At 37.1% G+C, this 21,411-nt stretch overlaps 1 protein-coding gene and 1 pseudogene across 3 annotated transcripts in view; both read left to right on the top strand.

Moving 5' to 3' along the window:
• The window catches only part of DIPK1A (divergent protein kinase domain 1A), a 115,345-nt gene that overhangs the window by 86,258 nt on the left and 7,676 nt on the right, over window positions 1-21,411 (top strand). For 2 of the 3 annotated variants that reach the window (XM_072834521.1, XM_072834522.1), the window contains exon 3: window positions 21,290-21,397. In XM_072834521.1, the coding sequence (XP_072690622.1) occupies window positions 21,290-21,397 (108 nt within the window). Of the gene's footprint in view, window positions 1-4,256; window positions 4,393-21,289; window positions 21,398-21,411 lie in introns of those variants that run through there. The other variant, XM_072834523.1, reaches the window with a different exon arrangement.
• LOC140639261 (U4 spliceosomal RNA) lies at window positions 10,082-10,213 on the top strand (annotated as a pseudogene).

The raw sequence follows: 21,411 nt of genomic DNA, 5'->3' as shown, positions 1-21,411 counted from the left end.
AGAAACAGGACTGTATACTGGGAGAGAGCTGCTGCTGGGGACAAGAAACCAGCAAGCTTTTGTAGAAAACTAAGAGAGCCTCAAGCATACAGCCAGTTATCCTGTTGGGACATTTGCCAAATCCTAGGGTTTTACAGAATGGGAGGCCAAACATCTCATTGGAAAGTCTTTGAAAAGCAGAGCAGACATTTTGGCAGTCACACAAGATACAGCCTAGAGTTATGAACCTGCCAATGGGGGGAACCCCACTGAATTCCCAGGCTCTCTATTTAAAACCCTAGAGGGCTATGCTCTTGGAATGGAGATTAGCCAAAAATAGCTTGAGCTTTACCAGAGGCTGCAGTCCAGCCTCCATTCAGCACAGTCCCTGATTGGGTTAAGATGATCAGCTGCTGTTGTATCTGTCTACCCAAGGGAAGGGAAACTCTCTCTGGAGGCACTATGTAAAAAATTACAGGACATAGCAAAAGACAAGGTGACATGATCAAAAACCAAGAGAGAAACATGGACAATAGAATTAGAGTCACAGATGATCCAGATATTGGAGTCACCCAGAAAGGATTTTAAAATAACTGTGTTCAATAAATAGGAAGTAAGGTAAAGAAATTAAATAAAACAATAGATAATTTCAATGAATAATTGAAAAATATTAAAAAGAATCAGAAAGACAATATGGGCAGTCCCTCAAAATGTTAAATATAGAATTACCATATAATCCAACAATTTTGCTTCTAGATATATACCCAGAAGAATTGAAAGCAGGGACTCTAGCAGATACTTGCATACCAGTGTTTATTGTAGCATTATATACAATAGCCAAATGATGGAAACAGCCCTAACATCCATTAACGTATGAATGCATAAACAAAATACATGGAATATTATTCAACCTTTAAATAGAATGAAATTCTGATGCATGCTACAACATGGATGAACCTCAAAAACATTATGCTGAATGATATAAGCCAGACACAAAAGGAAATGTATAATTCCACTTATATGATGTACTAGAATAACAATTACATATATATTGGGAGGATGGTAAAAGGAGTTCAGATGTTTAAGATTCTTATCATATAGCCTAGTAGGTTAACACTATCAGGGGATCCCTGGGTGGCGCAGCGGTTTGGCGCCTGCCTTTGGCCCGGGGCGCGATCCTGGAGACCGGGGATCGAGTCCCACGTCGGGCTCCCGGTGCGTGGAGCCTGCCTCTCCCTCGGCCTGTGTCTCTGCCTCTCTCTCTCTCTCTCTCTCTCTCTCTCTGTGACTATCATAAATAAATAAAAATTGAAAAAAAAATTAAAAAAACAGTATCAGTTAATATCAGTTAGTCTATTCATATCGATTAATAAAATATCACTCAATTAGCTTTAGACTTTGCTGACTGAAAGATGTGTATTGTTATTTCTAGGATAGCCTATGGAATAGAAAAAGAGTCTATCATCTTCAAACTAATAAGGAAAAATGGAATAATAATAGAATACTCAGTTCTAAAGAAGACAAGAAAGAAAAGAAAAAGAAACATAGGCCTGAGAAGTACAAAATACATAACAAGATGATAGATATCACAAATTCAATCCCATGGGAAATAGACTCAGAGACTGAGATTGCCTGCAGGATGTTTATTGGGATGAGCTCTTGAGATTAACATCTGTGAGGGAGTGAGGAAACAGGACAGATCAGAGAAGTTAAACTGCAATATGGTGGTAACAGAGACCTCAGTTGATTCTACAGGGAACTTTGGAGCTGCGATGGCCTTGCAAAGGTCCAGGCATTTGTTTAGACCCTGTCACTGACCAGTCATTGGATACGGTTTTCTACCCTCTTCTACCCTCCCTTAAAGGGACATGATTTGGGGTAAGGCTGTATTCTAGGGCTGAGAACAAGTCCCAAAGAAAAATTCAGCTGAGAGCTGTTGACTGTACAGCTGAGAGAATGAGTGTTCCAGTTCTGGACAAGATATGGCTGGCTTGGGGATCCCTGGGTGGCTTAGTGGTTTAGCGTCTGCCTTTGGTCCAGGGTGCGATCCTGGAGTCCCGGGATCGAGTCCCATGTCAGGCTCCCGGCATGGGCCTGCTTCTCCCTCCTCCTGTGTCTCTGCCTTTCTCTCTCTCTCTCTCTCTCTGTCTATCATAAATAAATCTTTTAAAAAAAAAAAAAGATATGGCTGGCTTACCATAGCATTGGCTGTAGTATATTTCAACCCAAATATGTTTGTAATTACATTAAATGTAAATGGACCAAATGCTTCAATTAACAAGTGAAGGTTGTCAGACTGTACTAAAATTTAAATATATATATACTTACTAGAGACTTATCTAAAATATACAGATGCAGATGGATTGAAAGTAAAGAATAGGAAAAATATTCATGCAAATATGCAAATTGTAAAAGAGGGCGATGTTTAAAGGAAAAACCATAGCCATATATATTCACATAAGTTTTATATTATGCAAACTATATCTCTTTTTAAAGTCTAAATCAGCCCTTACTGGCTTGAAATGTAATACTTTTTAAATTTGTTTCTTCTGTATTTTAGTTTTACAATGTCTGTCTAAGTAATTGGCCTTTTCACAAGTTTTGGCAATATCCACACACACTTTTTTGGTCCTGGTAATTTCTGTTTTTGGTTTTTTTTTTTAATTTCTGTTTTGAAATGTAGAGTCTAAACTGATTTTCTTTTTCCCTCTGTATTACTGCATAGGCTGTTCTCCTATTTAAGTGGACTTAAATGAACCAGAGCATATCATAAGATCACTGATTTTTCAATTTGGATATAAAAATATAAAACTGTGTTATCTTGGGACACTTGGTGGCTCAGTGGTTGAGCGTCTGCCTTAGGCTCAGGTCATGATCTGGGGATCCTGGGATCAAGTCCCACATTAGGCTTCCTGAAGGGAGCCTGCTTCTCCCTCTGCCTATGTCTCTGCCTCTCTCTGTGTGTCTCATGAATAAATAAAGTCTTTAAAAAAAAAATGGTTCTTTCTTCCCTTTTAAGTTGGCAGTTTGACTTTTAGCTTTTTTCTAGTTCTTTTTTTTCCCTATTTTTAATCATTTAATGCTTATTTTCAAGGTAACTACTATCACATAGCAGTCAAATAAAAAGCATAATCCATTTTAGAAAAAGTATCAGTCAACAAGTGTTTTTGAACACCTATTACATGTCAGTCATTATTCTAGGTGCTGGTGATATAATGGTAAGCAAGATACTCAGCGTCCATGTCTTAAGGAACTTACATTCTTATAGTGGAATATGTATAATAAAAACAAAAGCAAATCAATAAATGACTTCAGAGACTTAAAAATGTGATAAGAAAGGATTAATAGCAACATTTTGTAGAAGATGGCTAGGGCATGCTACCTTAACCATAGTGGCTGGGAAAGTCTTCCCTGAGAAGATGGCATTTTGAATTAGAACCTGATAAGAAAGAAGCAATTGTGTGAATACCTGGGCAGAAAGCATTTAAGAAGAAAGTACAGTGAGTGCAAATGCCCAAAGTGGGGAGCAATGTTGGGAAGTATGGTTGTTTCATGAGTATAAAAATCTGTCTCATTACTTTAGTCATATCATGTACATTTAAAAATCTTGGATATTGATGGCACAATTCATCAAGTGAGGGGAACCTCTTGGATATAAGCAGCTCTACCCTATCATATAAGTCTATTGGAGAAACTACTAGGCTGGAGTCCAAGCACCAGACTTACCCTTTCTTGTGATGTACTATCTGACTTTAAGTAAGTGATTTCATTTCATTGACTTACTGTTAAGCCCGCTGTACAGGTAGGAAATATCCCTACCCTGCCCTATCCACATCACAGATTTTATAGAGATATAGTAGAATTGAACCAGTTATGATGGCTTCCTATCACTGAATGATACTCTAACATATCTATTGAATATAGAGAAGATTCTCAAGTCTTTGACTTGATTCCATTTGACCCAGGGCAAGTACCTTAATGGTTGCTGTTGCTGTAACCATAACATTGTAATTTAAAATTTCCCCCAGAATGTTGCTATGGCTGTCCGGTTCTGAGCATTGCCTCCAAGCTAGATAACTGTGTAGGAGTTCGATATCATAGGATTAACAGAGTGTGATAAGCAGTTTACTTATGTTTAAGAATCATGGTCTATCTTGTCCTACATAGCTTTCTTGTTTTCTCTATATATCTCTCTTTCCCTCCCTCTCCATTTGTGTGTGAGGTCATAACTATTGTAGTGGTTAAGAGCATAAGCATTGGAATAAAGGAGCTTCAGGTTTGGGTTCCAGCTTTGCCATTCCTTAGCTAGACAGCTTTGTCTTAGCCTCTGTAAAGTGGGGATTAAAATCAGGTAGTTGTGAGGACTAAAATGAGTTCATGTATTGAAAGACTTAACACTGTGCTTGACACATGGTAAGTACTCAGTGAATCATTATTTTCTCAAGTTGATGCCTTTGAATCTGACTTGGGAAGATAAGACACACATATGACATTATATAGTCAGATGTATCAATCAAGATACAAGCAGAGAAGAGGAACCCAAAAGAAGTATATATTAAGATATTTATTATTTACATTTTTGTTTACTGTTATTTATTAACAACATGGATGGACCTTGAGGGCATTACACTAAATGAAGTAAGTTAGAGAAAGACAAATATTGTATGATCTCACTTATATATGCAATCTAAAAAAATAACAACAACAACAACAACAACAAAAAACTAACTCATAGATACAAAAAACAGATTGGTGGTTGCCAGAGGGGGTAGCAAGGGAGGCAAAATGGGTGAAAAGAATCAAAAGGAACAAGCTTCCAATTATAAACTAAGTAAGTCATGAAGATATAACCTAAATCAAGGTGACTACAGTTAATAATACTATTGTATATTTGAAAGTTGTTCTGAAAGTAGATCTTAAAATTTTGTCATCACAAGAAAAAAAACATTTTGTAACTGCGTGGTAATGGATGTTAATTAGACTTACTGTGGCAGTTATTTCACAGTGTATGCAAATATCAAATCATTATGTTGTATACTTTAAGATAATGTTATATGTCAGTTATATTACAATTTTAAAAAAGAGAGAGCTATATTGCATGGAATTGGCTTTCCCAGTTGTGGGGACTGGCTAGATGAGGCTGAAATCCTTACAGTGGGCTGTCAAGGACAGGGTGAGCTGAAGTTCCCATCCACAGACAGCATTTCTTCCTCATCATGGAAGCTCCATTAATTGTCTTAAGTCCCTTCAACTCATTGAATTAGGCCCACCCAGAATATCTAGGATAATCTCTCATTAAAGTCAGTTATCATGGACTTCAGTCCATCTACAAAAACCTTCACAGCAGCACCTAGACTGTTGTTTGCTTTATTAACTGAGGACTGTAGCCTAGCCAAGTTGATACAGCTAGAGACCATCAGATCAGATTAAAATGGTTTAGTCTGTACTAGAAATAGTTGTATTACACAAATTTAAAGAAAGAAGGCTTCCATGAACAGAGAGATCACTGTGGGTAAAATAGTAGAGAAAGGCTTCATAGAGGACACAGCATTTCTATAGGCCTTATAAAATAGAATCTGGATAGACTTTTTTTTTTAAGATTTTATTTATGTATTCATGAGAGGCCCAGAGAAAGAAGCAGAGACACAGGCAGAGGGAGAAGCAGGCTCCCTGTGGGGAACCTGATGTAGGGCTCCATCCCAGGACCCCGGGATCATGACCCTACCTGAAGGCAGACGCTCAACCACTGAGCCATCCAGGTGCCCCTACATAGGCTCTTAAGGAGCATCTTTCTCCTTTTAATTACAAACCAGGCTTGCTTTAGCACTTTTATCCCAAAGAGAAATTTGCTGATTAACATTAGATCTGAGAATTCCCAGAAGCATGTAGTAGTAGCCACTGAACCACAGCCTTGGTTGTTGAGCCATTTGGGTGCCCTTAAAATAACATAGCTTCCTCTTTTGTCTTTTTATTATAAAACTTAAAAACTAATTTAGAATGTTGAACAAATCAGATATATATTTCATATAAATTATGTTCTATGTGTGAATTAGTCTAATTTAATAATCGATATATTTCTTATAATTTCAACATTGGAAGTCACTATAGAGCATTAGTATTATTTACTTGAGATGTTTTCTCTAACCAATGGATAATTTTTATTAAAAGGTATTACAAGGTTAATGGGATTCTTAACTTATATAAGCTTCCAGGATGCTAGGAGCCAAAACTGGAATTAATTTTGCACATTGGGAATCCCTGGGTGGCTCAGCAGTTCAGCACCTGCCTTCCACCCTGGGCATGATCCTGGAGTCCCAGGATCGAGTCCCACGTCAGGCTCCTTGCATGGGGCCTGCTTCTCCCTCTGCCTGTGTCTCTGCTTCTCTCTGTGTCTCTCGAGAATACATAAATAAAATCTTTAAATAATAATAATAATAATTGTGCACATTGTACACTGACAATTTGAATTAAAGTTTCCTCTGTTCAGTTTTTAATAAAAGTATAATATTTTCCACTGTCACATCATTATTTAGAGGTTGATTCCAGTGAAATGCATAATAGGCTTTTAAATAGTAGGCTTTTAAAGCTTTGAAAAGGAAATACAGGGAGGGTAGTAATATCATGGGAAGCCAAGGTTAACTTGTGAAAGTTGTGAGCGCTGGGAATTGTGTTCTGCTCTTCTTTGTTTAAAGGCAGCTTTCTCTGACACTGAGGGCAACCACTACCTAACCCTAATTAGATGTGCATGGAAGGACCTTTTGGTTTTCCAGTTGTGCTCTTTTTCTTTTATCCACCAAGCTAATTATAATATGTTGTATAATTCATTGTACATTTTCTCTGACTATAGAAATCACTAATTCACTCATTATTTCAGCAAGTCCTATTTAGTGTCTGCCTATAAAGAAATTTTGCACCATTTGACTATGTAGTTTGCTGGGTTCCTTAACAAAGAAAAATAGAGTAGGGGTAGGGAGAAAAAAATTTTCTTGTATACAATTTTCAGGACATTATTTAATGGTGATATTTCTGACATTTCCCCCTATGATTGAGAGTGTTTATTTTGAGTTTATCTCTGGATAATAATGAGGAATCACTAATTCTAATGAACCTTTGTATTGTATTACATGAGCACGTGCTTGCTTGCTTGCTTCCTTGCTTGCTTGCCTGTTTTATTTATTTATTTATTTATTTATGAGACAAAGAGAGCAAGTGAGAGCAGGAGTAGGGTGTGAGGCAGAGGAAGAGGGAGAGAATCTTAAGCAGGCTCCAGGCCACTGGTGCAGAGCCCGACATGGGGCTAGATCTCAAAACCCTGAGATCATGACCTGAGTGAAAATCAAGAGTTGGATGCTTAACCAACTGAACCACCCAGGCACCCCTTTTTTGTTTTCTTTTTCTTTAGACAACAAGCACATGCTTTAAAGTGGAAGAAATAAGAAATAAAAAATAAAAGAGCCCTTAAATTTTATTACAGTTTCTTCTGAAATCTAATTTCTAGAGATAATGGCTTGTTGGTTAAAACAACTAGCTTAACATACACTAAATTTGGTAATATTTAGGGATCCCTGGGTGGCGCAGCGGTTTGGCGCCTGCCTTTGGCCCAGGGCGTGATCCTGGAGACCCGGGTTCGAATCCCACATCGGGCTCCCGGTGCATGGAGCCTGCTTCTCCCTCTGCCTGTGTCTCTGCCTCTCTCTCTCTCTGTATCTGTCATAAATAAATAAAATATTAAAAAAAAATTTGGTAATATTTAGAACTATGGTTTTAATTAGATAGTGATACATAATTATTTCATTTAGCTTTGAATTTGCTTAGAATCAAAATTACTATTTGGCTATAGAGGTACATTTTGTGCGTTTATCTTCTGTTTTTAAAATATATGGAATAAATCCAGTTGGAATATACTGTTTTCAGAGTACAAGCTAAATTTTTTCCTTTTACAAATAGTTTTTTTTTATGCCAACTTGAATTAGAATACCAATCTCTTGATGAATTTATAGAAGAATATTTACTAAACAAGTTTATTTCAAATCTTAACAAACATAATAAGCCCTATTCTAAGAATAATGTTACTGGTTAGATTATACTAGCATTTCTGGTGACCTTCATGGGTTATGCTGCATGCTCTTATATCAGGTGGTGGTCACTATAATCCTGAAACAGGTGGTATTATTACTATTAGCATAACTATGGGAAGGAATAAAAAGACTAAAGGTTAAACCAGTTTAGAAGAAACAGCAACAATAAAACACCATGTTATTTTAGTTATGTGCTTACCAGTACTTGCTAGAACCAGCAGATACAGAGATAAGTTAAGACATGTTCCCCGCCCTAAAGATGCTACAGACTAGTAAAGGATATGGAAAAATAAACAAGCACATAATTGAGACTGAAACTAGGGTTGCTAAATTTAGCAAAAACAGACAAACACAAAAACAGGATGCCCAGTTAAATCTGAATTTAAAATAAACAATGAGTTTATTATTTTTTTTAGTATAAGTATATCCCAAGTATTGCCAATAAGCAACTAATAATTTTTCAATGTAAGTACATCCCATGCAATATTTCACTGGGCAGTCCTAACTCAGAACGTCCCAGAAGGCTTTCTGGAAGAGGTTTTATCTTAGCTGAATTTTGAAGAATAGAGAGGGAGCAGAAGGAGGCATGTGCATAGCTACAAAGATAGGGAAGAGTGCTACATTCCAGGAAGTGCCTGCCTAGAGCAGTTTACTGAGGTCACATTAGCAGAGTCAAATCTTAAAAGACTGTGTATGTCCTGTTAAGGAGTTTGCCTTTTAGCCTCAAGGCAGTACAAACTCAATTGAAGTTTTCTTTTCTTTTTTTTTTTAAGATTTATTTATTTTCTTGAGAGAGAGAACATGTGGGGGAGATACGAGTGGTGGGTTGGGGGGATGGAGAAGCAAGTTCCCTGCTGTGGAGGGAGGGCTCCATCCCAGGACCCTGGGATCTTGACCTGAGCAGAAGGCAGATGCTTAACCAGCTGAGCCACCCAGGCACTCCTTAAGCAGGGAAGTAGTCAGATTTATGTTTCAGAAGAATTTCACCAGTTGTGGTAGAGAGGGTAGTAGATTGGATAGGAGACATCACAGGAAAGGAAACCAGTTTTACGGCACAAAGCAGTCAGGGCTGAGCATTGGTGGTGGGAATGGAGGGGAAGAAAAAGTTTCAAAGGATATTAAGAACATAATTTGATTGCCAGTGCTTGGTGACCAGTTAAGTGTGGGGGGAATGAGGAAGATGGAGAAGTTTAAGACAACTCACTGTTTCTTCCCTCAGATGCATGGGTGGTTGATGGCACCTTTTAATGAGGTAGAGAATAAAGAAAGATAAAGTTTGGACAGGAGGAAATAACTGTGAACAACAAGTATAGACTCCTGTTTCTAGAAGCTGTGCTGAGGAATCAGTTGGTTTTGGTCTGGTTTAAATTCTTTAAAATTGTGGTAAAATACACATAACATTTACTACCTTAATCATGTTTGTTTTTCAGTTTGTCATTACCTTTTTTCAGCCTTATTGATGTATAATTGACAAAATTGTAAGATTTAAAAAATTTATTTATTTATTTATTCATGAGGGATACAGAAGGAGAGAGAGGCAAAGACACAGGCAGAGGGAGAAGCAGGCTCCATGCAGGGAGCCTGACGTGGGACTCGATCCTGGGTCTCCAGGATCACGCCCGGGGCTGAAGGTGGCGCTAAACCGCTAAGCCACCGGGGCTGCCCAAATTGTAAGATTTTTAAGAGTACAGTGTGATGACCTGATATACATATACATTCTGAAAAGGTTCCCTCCCTTGATCTTTAACACATCCATTACTTCACATATTTACCCTTTTTCGGGCGTGGGGGTGAAAACATTTAAGGTCTACTCTCAACAAACTTCATTTCTACACTACAGCATTACCAACTATAGTCACCATGTAATACATTAGATCCTCAGACCTTATTCATCTTCTAACTGAACATTTATACCCTTTTACCAACCTCTTCCCAATTCCCATACCCCTCAGCCTGTTGTAACCCCTTTTCTACTCTGTTTCTTCAAGTTTGACTTTTTTTTTTTTTTTTTAATTCCACATATAAGCTTTGCGCAGTGGCAGTATCGTAGCCAATGAGGTTTATCCGAGGCGCGATTATTGCTAATTGAAAACTTTAATTCCACATATAAGCAATACCATGCAGCATTTGTCTTTCTCTGGCTTATTTCACTTAGTGTAATGCCCTCCAGATTCATCCATGTTGTCACAAATGACAGGATTTTCTTCTTTCTTTAAGGCTGAATAATATTTCATTGTATGCATGTGTATGTATATATCTGTGCGCATACACCACATTTTCTTTATTCGTCATTGGACACTTAGGTTGTGTGTATATATATGTATATATGTATGTATTGTATATATGTGTGTATATAATATATGGTAAATTCTCTTTCTTTTCAAAAAAAAATTTTAAGCAAGCTCTACACCCAATATGGGGCTCAAACTCACAACCCTGAGATCAAGAGTCACATATTCTACTGACTGAGCCAGCCAGGCACCTCCACTTTGGTTGTCTCTATATCCTGGCTATTGTGAATAGTGCTGCAATGAACATTAACAGATACGTCTTTGAGATAATGATTTCATTTCCTTTGCATATATACCCAGAATTAGGATTGCTGGATCATAGGGTAGTTCTAAATTTCTTTAAAAAATTCCATACTTTCACAGTGCATAGCTATTTTTAAGTATACAGTTCAGTAGTGTTAAGTATACTCATTGTTGTGTAACCAGTCTTCATAACTTCTTCATCTTGCAAAACCAAAACTCTATACCCATTAACAAGAACTTCCCATTTCCCCTCCCCCACAACCCCTGGCAACCACCATTCTACTTGCTCTTTCTCTGAGTGTGTCTACCTTAGATATCTTCTAAAAGTGGAATCGCACAGTACTTGTCTTTTTGTGACTGGCTTATTTCATTTAGAATAATATTCTTAGGGTTCATCTATGTTGTAGCATGTTTCAGAATTTCCTTACTTTTTAAGGTTGAATAATATTCTGTTGTATGTATATGCCAGGTTTTGTTTATCCATTGCTGGATTCTTGGGTAGCTTCTGCTTTTTGGCTGGGAAATTGTTTTAAATTGACCTCATCCAGTTTGGTTATGCACATGCCTTGGATTCTGTTTTGAAAGATAATGGTAGCTATTGAGAATGTTTGATACTGGGGAGTAGTAACTACTCCTGTACAACTTTATTACTAGTTTATAATGAAAATGATTTCTGCCACACATATAGGCATTTATTTAGCACGTATTTATTTGTAAGCAGTCACAAAACTTTTCATATAATCAGTCTGTAAATTACTAAAATTCTTTTTTTTTTTAATTTTTTTATTTATTTATGATAGCCACAGAGAGAGAGAGAGAGGCAGAGACACAGGCAGAGGGAGAAGCAGGCTCTATGCACCGGGAGCCTGATGTGGGATTCGATCCTTGGTCTCCAGGATCACGCCCTGGGCCAAAGGCAGGCGCCAAACCGCTGCGCCACCCAGGGATCCCTGTAAATTACTAAAATTCTAATTCCATCCTTTTAGGTATGCTCTCAACTTGTATGAAAGATTTACTCAAGGCAGAAGCAGTGATACTCGAGAGGCAAGCTTCTATTACCTTCATAATTAGCATCAGGCAACTAGAAATTTTTAACCAGTGATTCTCAAAATGTGGTCTCCTAGGGCAGCCCTGGGTTTAGCACCGCCTGCAGCCCGGGGTGTGATCCTGGAGACCTGGAATCGAGTCCCGCATCGGGCTCCCTTTATGGAGCCCGCTTCTCCCTCTACCTGTGTCTCTGCCTCTCTCTCTCTCTCTGTGTCTCTCATGAATAAATAAATAAAATCTTAAAAAAATATATGGTCTCATAGACCTGCAGCACTAGTAGCACTTGGAAACTTGCCACAAATGCAAATTTTCAGCCTCACCTAAAACCCAATGAGTCAGAAACTCTAACACTGGGATCCATCTGTCTGTGTTTTAACAAGCCCTTCAGGAGATCTTAAGCTCCCTGAAGTTTGAGAATGTCTGTTGTAAAATTATTAACCCTGAGTACTTCCCCAAAGGTAAAGATTACAGCTTCAACTGGTTCTTATACCCCCATTATGAAAAGGTAAGGGATATCCCATATTTTAGCGAATCCACATGTATTAATACCCTCAATTTCACCAACGATAGTCCATTTCTGACATTCACTATGATATTTAACAAACTAAAAATTTCACCAATACGATCCTAATTTGGTAATTAACAAAATCCCAGAAATGAATCAATCTTGATCAAGATACGTACAATAGAAGCATGTGTAGTAGTTGACTGGGAGCACATGCTTCCTTAATACCTGATTAGGATTCTTGCAGAGCCCCTGTGCATTCCTGGATTATGAACACACAAATAGCACACTGTGTCTGCTGAAGAATTTTAAAGTAAATTACAGACATTTTAACAGAAGAGAAGGAGACAGTGGAGAGGGTTCTTGTGCGTGTGCATACGCAGGTGTGTAGGGAGAGGAAAAAGGGATGTGATGAACACAAGTAATGACTGACAGGAAGAATTCAGGAAAGAAGGAAAAAGAAAGGAGTTGATGATATAGTGAGAGCGCAGAGAATGAAGATTAAAATAGCTGGTATGTAGAATTGGAAAGGGTGCTGACTAGACTTGGAGAATTTTTAGGCAACCCAACTCTGCTGTTTTTTCCTAAGGATAAATTGGTAAAATTGTAAACTACGTTTTTAGAATGTGGATCTTAGAAAATGTTTTAAAACCTAGTTACTTAATACATCTGTTTGTTATCGCCCCTTGAGGTAGTTTCCACAGTTCATGAAATTATTCCTTCAGCACCAATGGGTTTTGTAAAATTTAGCTGAAGAGTGCCATCTTCTGGTACTACCAGGTATGTGCAAACAAAGTCAGGGTGTTCATAGAATCGTGATAAAAGTAAAATCTCAGGACCAGAAAAACCTTCAGTATTTTCTGCAGAGTATCCTGTTGTAAAGTTGAACTTCTTTATAACCTGTGTCTTTTTAGTTAGGAGATCAGATTCCTAACAATGATTATAATCTGTGTGTATGGCCATGCCTGAAAAACAAACAAAGCTGTATGTGGCCAACCATACTTTTCATGTAAGCATGTGGGAAATTTGCTTTTGGTTTGTGATGGAAGCCACAAGTTGAAGAGCCTGTTCTTTGTGACTACCTCTTTGATACAGAGTTGGCTTGAGGCCTTTGCTCAAAACAAGAATCTGATTCTTGTAGCTGAATGTCAGATTTGTCTTTGCTGCTCAACGGTTTACCAATAAGATACTAATTTTTATTCTTTTTAAAAAAATGTGTAATGCATTATAGAAGATTATTAATTTTATGCTCAGTGAGGTTTTAAAATCAAAACCACTAGGTTTTATTATGGTTATTTCATAAACATTTACTGAACACTTAAAATACTAAACTCTGTTCTGTGTGCTAGAAAAGGGAGATTCAAAGATGAATATAACCTCGTCTCTGACTTTGAATCATCTTACTTTCTACCAGGGAGGATAACATGAACATAAATGGTGTTAGATTTGGGGGTATAAGAGAAGAAGGAGGAATAATGCAGACTCAGGAAGGAAATATACAGTCTCAAGATTATTCATTGGAAAATTGGTGTTATGGAGAGGGTAACATTTAAATCTTGACCTGGGGCTGGGCTATGAATAGAGTGTTCCTCCAGATTTAGGAGCCAAGATCAGGACGTTTGAAGGGGATAGTTCTTTAAGTCCTATTCCAGAAGCTGTTCATAATAGAATGTGCTATTTCTGCATAAAAACGCACAATACAGGAAACAAAGAGGAAAGTCCTGTTTCTACTTTGCATTGCTTGTGCAGGGGGGATGAATGTGACCAGAACCCCTTAGTGGGAACACTGGATGGGCATCCAACCCAGCTATTATTAAATTTACTCTACATGTTCCTCTCCAAGATTCCGGTTCTTTTACCTCGATGGCTAATTAAAAGCACACACCCTGGAGGCAGACTGTCTGGCTTCAGATTCCAGCACCACCACTAACCTGCTGTGCACATTTCTTAACCTCTCTAACCTTAGTTTCTATATCAATAAAATGGAGATGATGGTAATATCTATTTTATAGGGAGGTTGTGAAGATTAAAGGGATAAACACGAAAAGGCTCTTAGAATAATGTTGACATACAGAAAACAATATGACAAACACTCGTGTACCTGTCATCTAGGTAACAAACGTTTTCCTGTATTTGCTTCATTTGTAAAAGAAAAAAAAGCACTACAGATACAAGTGATGCTTTCTTTATCCTCCCTGATATTCTCCTTCCTCCTCCCCAGGACTAACCACCATCTTGAATTTGGTGTAAGCCCTACCATCATGTTTTTATACTTTGACTATGTGTATATGGGTACAGAAGCAATATATAGCATTGCTTTATATGTTTCTAAATTTTAATTAATTATACTAAACTGCAGATATCATTTTATAACCTTTTCCATTTGACATTATTTTCACCATTTTTCCATGTTGATCTATGTAGCCTGAGTTCTTTTTTTTTTTTTCTTTTTAATTTAGATTCTAGTTAGTTGACATATAATAATTGGATATTGGTTTCAAGAGTAGAGTTCAGGGCAGCCCGGGTGGCTCAGTGGTTTAGCGCCACCTTCAGTCCAGAGCCTGACCCTGCGGACCTGGGATCGAGTCCCACATCGGGCTCGCTGCACAGACCCTGCTTCTCCCTCTGCCTGTGTCTCTGCCTCTTTCTTCAAATATGTATTTTTTTATCCTTTGGGTAAATACCTAGTAATGCAATTGCTGGATTATAGGGTAGCTCTATTTTTAACTTTTTGAGGAACCTCATACTGTTCTCTAGAGTGGCTGGACCTGTTTACATTCTCATCAGCAGTGCAAGAGGGTTCCCCAAGCCTGAGTTCTTTCATTTTAATTACTGTATAGTCTTTCATTGTATGAAAACACTTCATTTTATTTAGCCATTCTCCTGTTAATGGTCATTTGTGTTGTTGCCCATTTTCCACTTGCAAACAGTACTACATCCTGGATGGCACCCTGAGGTCCTCCCAGACTGTATCTTGACCTGATATTTTAATTTTTTTATTTATTTTTAATTTTTTTTAATTTATTTTTTTTGACCTGATATTTTTAGAGGGAAAGATTTTTCATTATGGATTCAGTTTTTTTAATGTTTACTAGTCTTATTCAGATTTTCTATTTCTTCTTGCATCATTTTCAATTATTTCTATTTTTCTAGGAAAATTGTTCATTTCAAATGTATTGCCATGGTGTTGTTTATGTTATTCAGTATCCCTACCCTTTTCTTTCATAATAATCTTTAATTGTGCCTCCTCTTTTTCTCATGATCAGTCTTATTAAAGGTTTATTTCCTTTGTTAAAGTTTTCAAAGAACTAGTTTTTGGTATTATTGATCTTTTTCTTTTTTTATTTCTGCTTTTTTCCTCTATTTCTTTTGGAGGTTTATTGTTATTGTTGAGGTCTTTTTAAGCTTCTTTAGTTGAGTGCTTACTATTTATATTCAGTCAGTTATTTTTTTGTCATTGCATTTAAAGCTGTAAATTTCCCTCTAAGAACTGCTTTAGCTGCATCTCACAAGTTTTAATATGTATATTTTTGTTGTTGTTCAGTTCTAAATATTCTACATTTCCACTGTCATTTATCTTAAAAATCCACAAAATATTTAGGAACGTGCTTTTTACTTTCTGAACATGTCAGTGTCTATGTTTACATTATTTTTATTGTTGATTTTTTATTTCTTTGTGGTCAGAGGATGTGGTCTAAGATCTAAATTCACTAGAAACTCAGGACACCTGGGTAGCTCAGTGGTTGAGCGTCTGCCTTTGGCCCAAGTCATGATCCTGGGGTCCTGGGATTGAGTTCTGCATCAGACTCCCCATAGGAGCCTGCTTCTGCCTCTGCCTATGTCTCTGCTTCTCTCTCTCTCTCTCTTTCTCTCTCACGAATAAATAAAATCCTAAAAAAAATTTCACTAGAAACTCTAAGCTGTATCTGTAGGAGGTTTCACTCTAGCTCCTGAGTAAGGCCTCAGAACTCCCACCACCTTTGCCTCAGTGAAGACACATGGCAGTGAAATTGCTGGCCATCTGCTACAAGCAGAGATACCAAACAGAAGGTTCTGCATTCCCTAAAAATCTCCAGGGGAGACCTGGGGAAGAAAGTATTGAGCATCTCCCATGTGCCCCCCCGCCCCAAAACCACCACTAGAATTGAGTATAGGAACTAGTTTGCTCTGCTCTTCCTATGAAAATGAAATCTCATATTCTTGGTTACAGCCAGGTCTGAAGGAGAAAGCAGGCATGGTCAAGGCTTAACCAGGAATTTCTCTGGTAGTGACAGCTGAAGAGCAACAGTTTGTAGGTGTTGGCACTTCTTCACATGGACAAAGCTCTCCATCTCTACCAAAGCTATCCTTATCCTCACAGCAAACTGTTAAAGTGTTGGTAGGGAGGCCCAGTGGCTAAGACTGAGGAGCCTATGCTGGCGTCTTCAAGAATTAAGTATTTAAGAGACTCGGCTGTACTTTGGCTTGGGATCCTTGGGTTCAGTGTTTCCTTGGGATCAATGAAAAATTTAAGCCCCCAAAATGAAGGTCTCAGTAAATTATCCTTAATCCCTATCACACACAAGATAAGCCCAGTGTTGGCCCTCTAATAGGTTGCAAATAAACCTATTTCTTCTAATAAAAGACTCTGGTCCAGTGCCTATTGTTTCACACCTGGACACTGCCAAATTCTTTAGCTAGTTTTACATCCAGACTCTTCCACTCAGTATCTCAGCCATCCTATCATTCTCAAGCGACTCTTGCTTAAAAGGCTACATCCATCAACTTCAGTTTATTAAGATTTTCTGCATCCCAAGAACCAGAGCAGGGCAAGATTGATCTGTGAGTAGCATCATGTCATCAGACTGAGAGAACCAGACAGACAAGGAGAATTCTGGGGAAAAAAACCATCAAAAGGTAATTGCAGAAACCAGAAAAGAGCAAGAAATCCAAAGTAAAGATTGGGAGATGAAGGTCAGAGGAATTCTTGCAACAACAGCAACATACCATAACCTTGTATTGTTATTTTATATTGATTACTTCTTTCTGCTTTCTGTAGATTAATTTTTTCAAAATTCTTGAATTTTTAATTCATTTGTTTTGTTCTTTGCTGTTTATTAACATAATTAAGTTGCATTCTTCTTTAAGTGGTTCTTTGATTTTATCATTTATTTTATTTTCAGTTTCAGTTATTGTTATTTCCTAGATACTTCAGTATTTCAATTTGGACTTTCTCTTTGACTTTCAAGAATTAAAAGAACATTTAATTATGTATGGATAGATGTTTTATTAATTTCATGTGTTATATTGTGATTGGAGATGCCATTTCTACTAAGTGGAATGTACTAAGGCTTTGGTCTAATTTTGTAATTGTTCTATGGGCATTTGAAAAGTTTGTTCTCAAGACAGATCTACTTTACTAGATTTTTTAGCTCTTCTATATCCTTTTTTTGTAGATTTCTTTATCTGTCATGGGCTAGAAAAAGTGAACTAGGGTCTCCCACTCTAATGCCTGTTTCTTTTTTTTATTTCTTATAGATCTTGCTTAATGGATTTTAATACTTCTTTATTTGCCTTATAGAAACTCATGAATGTAATATCTGGTGTGGATTATATGTTTTATCATTGTAAAGGCCCCCCCCTTTTTTTTTTACCTTATTTAATGCTTTCCTTACTTGATTTCAACCTTGTCTGGTTTAAAATTGTGACTTAATTGTGTTTTCTTTGTGTTTGCCTGATATACCTGTACTGTCCCTTATTTTCAACTTTTCTGACACTTTTCTAAGGGTATTCTTCTTTCAATAGATGAACTTATCTTGCTGACATTTATATAATATATACGACTTAATTCTGTATCACTTTTTTTTTTTTTAAGATTTTATTTATTTATTCAGAGAGACACACACACACAGAGAAAGGCAGAGACACAAGCAGAGGGAGAAGCAGGCTCCATGCAGGGAGCCCGACATGGGACTCTCCCGGGGTCTCCAGGATCACACCCCAGGCTGCAGGCAGTGCTAAACCGCTGAGCCACCCGGGCTGCCCCTGTATCACATTTTACGACCTACTTTCTGTTTTTAAGGATTCATTTGGTTTGCATCTTTCTCTAGATGGTGTATATTTCGTGTTTTATGCATGTTCCTTTTGATCATTTAGGAAGCTTTGTATTCTGTATTTAGGTCTTCTAGTGTTTAGCTTTATGCTATAACTTTTAAAAATGTACTTTATGCTCTATTTCTTTAGACCAAATCTACCTATTAAAAGCAGTGACAAAATTAAAATTCTATTAATCTGATCTCCTTTGTTCCGCCTAATTTTAAACAATACGTTATTATTATTAATTCTAGTGATCATTGGTGTACTTTTGAATATACTTTTTTTTTAAGATTTATTTTATTTATTTGATGGAGAAAGAGAGAGCACAAGCAGGGGGAGCAGCAGGCAGAGGCAGAGGGAAAAGCAGGCTTCTTACTGAGCAGAAACCTGATGCAGGGCTGGATCCCCAGAACCTGGAATCATGACCTGAGCTTAAGGCACACACTTAACCAACTTAACCACCCAGGTGCCCCTTGAATAGACTTCTGTTACTTGATTTATAAGATGTAAATGTTATCTCCTGACCTTGAGTATTAAAGAAATCAACATCCTTTTGTCACCTTCCATCTATTTACATCTTCCCTTCTTGGTTTTTGTTTATACAAGTAACAAAATTGTTTATAATAACATTCTGAAGAATATACAGTAGCTATTATGAGAATGAGCTCTGAAACCAGACTGCCTAGGTTGGAATCTTGGTTTTGTCATTTTTTAGGTATGTAACCTTACCTTGTTTTTACAATGGATATAACAATAGGCTCTACTTCACAGGTTAGTTTTCATGATAATGAAAGTATAGCACTAGAACAGTGCCTGACATATAATAAGCATCTAGTAATATTGGATATTTTATTAATCATTATGAAGTAGATTCCCAGGGTTTTCATCCCAGTCCTATATTTCAACTGGCTTCCATGTTCAGGTTCTCTGTTCATCTTTTGGTTACCTAAAATTCATTCTCTAGTAGTTCTTTAAGAGGGAATGGTTTTCTAATCCTTGTATGTTCAAAAACATTTGACGCCTTTTACTTGAAAGAAAGTTTAGCTATGTAAAATAATAGTACCTGCTATTGAGCACTTTTTAAAATCACAGGTGATCTGTATTCATTATTATATCATTTTACCTCATAATAATGCTATGATTTTATTACTTATTTATTTTTAAATGAATTCTGTGCCCAACATGGGGCTTGAACTCACAACCCTGAGATCAAGAGTCACATGCTCTACCAACTGAGCCAGCTGGATGCCCTCTTCATAATTATGCTATAAATCAAATATTATTCATATTCCCTTTTACAAATGAAAAATTAGGATCCAGGCAAGTCACACTTCCTTTCTCAAAGACTTTGCTGGCATTGCACCATTATCTACCATTACATGGCTGTGGAAAAATCTGAGGCCAAACTGATTTATTTCCTTTTAAAGGTGCCTTGATCTTTTTGCCTGAATGCTCAAAGGATTATTTATTTTTGAAGTCTAGTAAAATTCAATAGGGTAGATCACAAGGGTCGTTCTATATGTCAGTTTTCTTGGGATATTGTATGTCCTTTCAATCTATAAAGTATCCTTTCACTTTACATGAAGTTGCCTTGAATTCTACTTTGAATATTTTTTCTTTTCCACTTGTACTGTTCACCCTCATGTGGACATGCTGGATATCCTTTGTCTCCTGTATCTATAATATTGTCTCAAATTATATTTAGTTCTTTTTATATTTCCATTGCCTTTTCCCCACTTTTCTTAACCTAGCCCTCGTTTAAGTCTGTGTTGTCATCTTTGTCTGTCTCCTTCTCCCACCCCCATTTATGTGGCTTTAATTCCTAGGATTTTTTCCTTTTCTTCCTTTCTGAGCTCTACTAGCTTATTTTACATTTCCTTCTGTTGTCTCATCATTTCTTCTACCATGAAGTCTTATTTTTTTTAAATGTTTCATTAAGTCCTTTGAATTCACAGCATTATGTTTGGCCTGCTTCATGGCAACATTTTTCTGGAAAATTTCTTTTTATAACATTAGCTTTTCATTTCCTTTCCTCCTTTTTCTTGTAGATTTGCTCTGTAATCTTGTTTTCCTTTGGTTATTACTCCTTATTGAATGAAAGAGTTCTTCCTCAACCAGCTATTTGTAGGAAGCAACTGGAGGAGTGAATTGTGCTAGTAGTGAGACTGCTATGACCCAGAGTTTGTGTGTATGCATGTCATGTGTGAGATAGAAAAAAGGAGAAACACAGAGACAAAAATACACAGATTGGCTTATCCAGTGTTATCTCCCCAGGAGATGCTCCTAATGTGCTCTCCCTCAACCCATTTCATTAACAGACTGCCTCCAACATAGATAATATTTTTAAAGAATTTATCATTCAGCACTGCCTTGTCCTGCTACTTCGTAATGCCATATAGACTCCTTGAAAGTTCCCACAGCATGTGCCCCTTAAACCTACATTGTAAATCAGGGTGATGGTTCTGCATCTCATCTCTTTGGTGCTATGCCAATGTTGAGAAGCAAAGTCACAGCAGTTATTTAATCTCAACAATCTCTGGACTCTGATGTAATTTCACTGAATTTGGCAGGCTATCTTCACTAATTGTGCCTTAGGGTTACCTTGATATCTTGTTGAAGATGGAGTTTGTGTTTATTTTTCTTATTTTCGGGTGATCTCAAGGATGACCAGATGTCAGAGGTAATTTTTTTTTTTTTTGGTAATTTTGTTTTTTACGTATTTTCGTATTTAAAACTTTAATTTCTTACTTTAAAACCAGAGCCATTTTTAAAGTGTGCCTCTAATCTTAGGGGGGAAGCAGGTACCTTACCACCTCAGACCATGTTAAGTGGGGAAAAATAGCTTCCAAATTCCAAGCACACTTTGGTCGCAGCAATATCTCTCATCATCATATAGCTGGTAAGAATAGAGCTTGGATTCAGATTCAAGTCTGTCCAAATCCAGAGTCTGAGTTCTTTTCATTATAGAACTTCATCCTAAAGAATACAGGTATCTCCTTACATTGTCTTTATTATGTTTCTTCTTATAAAACAGTTTTCTATTAACTACTTTTCTGTTTCCTGGTTTTTAGTGTGACAAGTACAAGACTGGAGTTATTGATGGGCCTGCATGTAACAGCCTTTGTGTTACAGAAACCCTTTACTTTGGGAAATGTTTATCCACCAAGCCCAACAATCAGGTATGGACATTACG

This window comes from Canis lupus, chromosome 8 (genome assembly GCF_048164855.1).
Source record: "Canis lupus baileyi chromosome 8, mCanLup2.hap1, whole genome shotgun sequence".
Taxonomy (NCBI): Eukaryota; Metazoa; Chordata; class Mammalia; order Carnivora; family Canidae; genus Canis; species Canis lupus.
The sequence above is the reverse complement of the archived record's forward strand: the minus strand, read 5'-3'. Positions and strand labels throughout refer to the sequence as shown.